At 49.0% G+C, this 5,000-nt stretch overlaps 1 protein-coding gene across 4 annotated transcripts in view; it reads right to left on the minus strand.

The window, feature by feature from the left end:
- Positions 1-5,000, minus strand: part of LOC143122734 (ral guanine nucleotide dissociation stimulator) — a 66,856-nt gene that overhangs the window by 13,440 nt on the left and 48,416 nt on the right. For all 4 annotated transcript variants that reach the window (XM_076283568.1, XM_076283567.1, XM_076283566.1 and 1 more), the window contains exons 2-6: positions 4,240-4,544; positions 2,839-2,913; positions 1,764-1,957; positions 887-1,008; positions 30-245 (exon numbers count right to left, since the gene is read on the minus strand). In XM_076283568.1, the coding sequence (XP_076139683.1) occupies positions 30-245; positions 887-1,008; positions 1,764-1,957; positions 2,839-2,913; positions 4,240-4,544 (912 nt within the window). The remainder of the gene's footprint in view (positions 1-29; positions 246-886; positions 1,009-1,763; positions 1,958-2,838; positions 2,914-4,239; positions 4,545-5,000) is intronic.

A 5,000-nucleotide genomic window follows, 5' to 3' on the forward strand; every position in this document is an offset into this window, starting at 1 on the left:
GGCTGCGGCGGCTATGACATGCTCCTCACCCTGGCCACCTCGATCCAGCGCTCCACCACCTTGGCGCGTTGCGTGGGCTTGAGCGTGCGGTCACTCAGGCAGGTGGCGATCACGCAGTGGGTGACGCAGTTGAACTGGGCCACGGTGGCGCGGATGGTGGGCGCCAGGTGCTCCTTGCCCTTCTTGTCCCGCTGGGACCAGATGCTGCCCAGGCAGTGGTACGGCACCACCTTCTTAAAGAGCTCCTGGAAACAGAAGGATGAAAGGAAGACATGGGAGCAGAGGGAGAGAGAGACGGGGAAGGAAAGAGTTATTTAGAGGGAGAGAGAGAGGGGGAAGGAAAGAGTTATTTAGAGGGAGAGATGATGGGCAGGTACTTCACAGGAAACTGTAAGCAGGAATAACAAAGTGAAACAGGCGAGTCGACAGAAAATTCATTGACAAACGACCGCAGGATATCCTTTTGGAGTGGCGTCTGTGTTTATAAGTTATTACTCAACGGTGTGGGATAAACTTTGGGATAAACTCGTTGTCCCCCCCCCCCCCCAATGTCCCCCGTCTCGGTTTCCTGAGTTATCTAACAGTTCAGTACATCAGGGCCAGGAAGTACTGCCAACCCCACTGAACTCTGGGTAGGATGGAAACTTTTCTGCTAAATTTATTTCACGATTGCAATCCGAATACGGTTGCCCATTTTCCCCTCAGGGCCCTGCTCAGGTTGTGTAATCGTCGAGTATTAAAATAAACAGGAAGGAGAGGAGAGAGCTTTCATATTGAGCGGCGCCACCAGTGATCTGTGGATCTGTGGATGTGTGTAAGTGTGTGTGTGTGTGTGTGTGTGTGTGTGTGTGTGTGTGTGTGTGGGCGTCCACGCCGGCGTTCTCACCGCGTCCATGAGTGTGAACTGCTCCGCCACCACCACGGGGTCGAAGCTGAGGAAGTCGGGCCGGTCGTAGTCGTAGCCGTTCTCCTCCAGGAGGGTGAAAGTGCACGGGGCGTGATCAAGCACTGAGGAGAGAGCAACAGGAGGTGAAAAACCTTACGCCAGACGCATCAACAGCCACTGTTCTACCCACACAATACCACTGGAAATGAACTGAAGGGTTTTAGGGACTATACTATGGAGGAACCTGAAAGATTTGGCTAAGCGGCCTCTGATGATGAGTATTATACAATTCCATGGCATGTCATTTGAAAACATTCTTGCTCTCTTCAATTTGTGGGTTCTTGATAACACCCCTCATAGCATACAGAATGGTTCTACAACCATTGTTTCACCTGCAGACCTCCTGTAAAGTTGATCACAGCTGATCATAAGGGCTTCAAAAGTCAGAGGGAGGGCCCTGAACTAAACCTAACATTTTCATTCTGTGGAGCAAGTCTGGAAAATGTCTACATTTCAGAACATCTTTCATCTCATATCAAGAGGTGGACATCCCAGCTTCAGAAAGGAAGTCCATCGTCCTAACTGGGATCAGTTGGTTGGTAAATGGTCGGAACAAATACGAGGTGGGACTTTTACTCTCTGAAGCCGGCGTGTCCACCTCTGGTCATATAGACCCTTTCAACAATAAAAACAAAAACAATGCTTGAACGTTCTATTTGGTTCCCAATCTACTTCCTCTGCATTAAGATAACATATGGAATGTTAAAACGGAAGCCTTGTGGGGCCAACTATGATGCTGATAATGGAACTCTCTTGAAAGGGTCTATATGAGAGCATCCTGGTCCTTTTGGTCTCCCCTCCACGTTCTGTGTCTTACCCTCGTGGTCAGGCTCCTGGTGGTGCCGGCGGTGGAACTGGGCCAGCAGGTTGCAGGCCCGGCGCTCCAGGTCGGAGCCAGGGAAGTTCAGGTGCAGGTAGGAGAGCAGCTGCCTCAGGCAACTGTAGTCTGGAGGCTTCCAGAAGTCCTCTGAGTACTGGTCCAGCCACGCCCCCAGGATGGAGGAGATGGTGCTGAGGAACGGAAGAGGAGAGAGAGAGGAGAGAGAGAGAGAGAGAGAGAGAGACACAGAGGGAGGAAGGGGGAGGAGATAAGAGAATTACAGAATCAATACAGACACATATAACACCAGAAGTGCCAAAAGCTATGAAGGGCCAGTTTCCTGTGCATGGATTAAGCCTAGTCCTAAACTGAAAGAGAACGTCAATGGAGATCTCCATGGAAAATAAGTGTTTATTCTTGGATTAGGTTTAATCCACGCATAGGAAATTAGCCCCATGAGCAAGAGATTGAGCAAGTTGAAAACCATGGGGGAGTTAAACTCAAAGTCACTTCATCAGTAGGGCTGCTAAGAATCTGAATGACTACAGGGTGAGTGGGGGAGTGAAGGAAGAGTAAAGAAGAGAGGGAGGAAATAAAGGAGGGAATGGGATGAGCATTGGCCCAGTCAACAAGGCGGGAGTACAGTAGAGCGGGACAGAGAGAAACAGAAGAGCTGATGTCAAAGTGGGTCAAGCTGCGTTAACAAAACACAGGATGAGTGTGACAAATGTGAAACCACACACACACCGCACGCACACACACACACAGACACACACACACACCACACACACACACCGTATGCACACACACACACACACCGCACACACACACCGCACACACACACACACACACACACACACACACACACATACACACACACACACACACAAACACACACACACCACACACCACACAGTGTAAACAGTGTTCTCAAATTATAAAACATCCCCTGGCAGCAAGTCTGCAGAACTGCTATGCAGTGGGGGCTGTGTCTAAAGAGCAGCCTGGGAGTGGTTTGGTGCCCAAGTGAGATGGGCATGATCAGATGCCCACAGAAATGCCAGGCACTCACTTTCTCAGCTCTGTACGCTCATCGTGGGTGAATCTGTGCCCCTCAGAGCCTGGTAGATGCTGCAGCTTGGCATACCTTAGGGAAGAGACACATACAACGGGAAGAGCCAATCAGACACATCTTACATGGTCACATGACAAATCAAATCAAATCAAATCACAGGAGAGAAGTGTCATATAGCTAAGTAACACAACAAAGAGGAGTTACATGGATCAACACTAAAGGCAAAACAGAAGACTACAGACAAATCAATCACGAACCATCCAACGGCTGTAAACTCTCAGATAGCTAAACACGCAAAAGTGCTACTCAATGATACCAAATGGAGTATAAACATGATGTATGGAAAAACATTCATAACCATTTATTCCCAAATCAAACACTGTCGTGGGACTAGGCAGCAGCGGCATAACCAGATATTGCAAAAATAAGAGAGATTGATCAGTCCTGTGGCCTGCATAAGTGTCACAGATAACACATCTGTTATGACGGTGTGATGATAAATTGGGGGCTTCACCTTCTTTTTATTGCTTTCGGCTTACAAAAACAGAGCGGCTCTCGCTCGTGTCTGTGGGCTGAAATCAATAGTGCAGATTTACTGTGTCTTTCTACAGCTCTGAGGTGGCCCACGGTGATGAATTGGCCACTGAGCTCTTCATCAAAGCTACATCAAGAAGTCAATTACCATCCCTGAGGCGTCTCTCTCTCTCTCTCTCTCTCTCTCTCTCTCTGTTGTTCTCTCTCTCTCTCCCTCATGGAGTCTTTCTCTGTTCATCCCTCACAGATTCCTTTTCTCTCCTCCGCCCTCTTCTTCTTCTTTGCTCTTCTGTTTTATCATGGTTGTCATGGTTTCATCCCAGCGGGGTGACTGTGCTCACTCCTCACTGTCCTCCTTTCTCTCATGTCTCGTTCCAATTCCTCTATTCTCCATCCTCCACCAATCACAATTCCTCTATTCTCCATCCTCTACCAATCACAATTCCTCTATTCTCCATCCTCCACCAATCACAATTCCTCTATTCTCCATCCTCCACCAATCACTGTTTTTGTTTGTTCTCTTGTCATTTTTTCATGATCCTCTTCTTTTTCTTTTTTACTATATTCCATTCATTGGCTCCATCCCTTTCTCCTTTTCACTTCCTTTATGTCTCTGTATTCCCTCTGTCTTCTCTCTCTTTCTCACTACCCTCTTCCGTTTTTACACTTTCCAGACACTTTTTCCCCTCTCTTCCCACTTCCTCCTTCTCAACTCTGCTCCTCCGTCTCCTCCATCTCACCTGTTGAGCAGCAGGTCCAGCACCTGTTGCGTGGTGGGCATTTTTTCACTTTCCTCTAACACTTTTTCCCCTCTCTTCCCACTTCCTCCTTCTCTCCTCCCCTCCTCCGTCTCCTCCATCTCACCTGTTGAGCAGCAGGTCCAGCACCTGTCGCGTGGTGGCGAAGGAGCGGTACGTGCACAGGAAGATGGTGACGTAGGTGGAGTCGTTGCCACGGAACGCGGTCACCATGTACTCCACCAGCTTCTCCAGCGTGCCGGCCTTGATGGTGCGCACCTTGCACGTCTCGTACAGGCTGAGCGCCGATTCGGACTCCACGCCCAGCCAACGCTGGCCCTTGCTGGCCGCGTGGTGCATCTGCACCTTGCGCAGGGTGATGGTGAAGACCGCGCCATCCTCCACCTCTTCGCCTATCTCCTGGGTCGCATTCTGAGGGACAAGACAGAGAGAGACAGAGAGAGAGAGAGAGAGAGAGAGAGAGAGAGAGAGAGAGAGAGAGACTGGTTAGAATAAGAGACAGAGATAACTTTAGGAGCAAAGACATTCTCGTTCATGGCATCCTGCTGACACAGCAGAAAACATCTCATCCATCTCCTATATTCTGAAGTAAAACAGAGAGAGAGAGAGAGAAAGAGAGAGAGAGAGAACATTACAAGGAAAGACCTTACTGCTCATAGCAGAGTTAATTCATGGGCTGGGATGACCCAGCAGAAAACTCCCCACCTATCTCCTATTGCCTGAGGTCACACTGAGAGAACGAGGGAGAGAGAGAGCAAGAGAGAGAGAGAGAGAGAGAGAGAGAGAGAGAGAGAGAGAGAGAGAGCACAACATAACTTTACAAGGAGAGAAATGATTGCTCATACCAGAGCTAATTCATGTATCGCT

This window comes from Alosa pseudoharengus, unplaced genomic scaffold, assembly GCF_046254945.1.
Source record: "Alosa pseudoharengus isolate Yale_2024_CS ecotype anadromous, Long Island Sound unplaced genomic scaffold, YU_APseudo_1.1 YU_APseudo_1.1_scf_14, whole genome shotgun sequence".
NCBI classification, from domain to species: Eukaryota; Metazoa; Chordata; class Actinopteri; order Clupeiformes; family Clupeidae; genus Alosa; species Alosa pseudoharengus.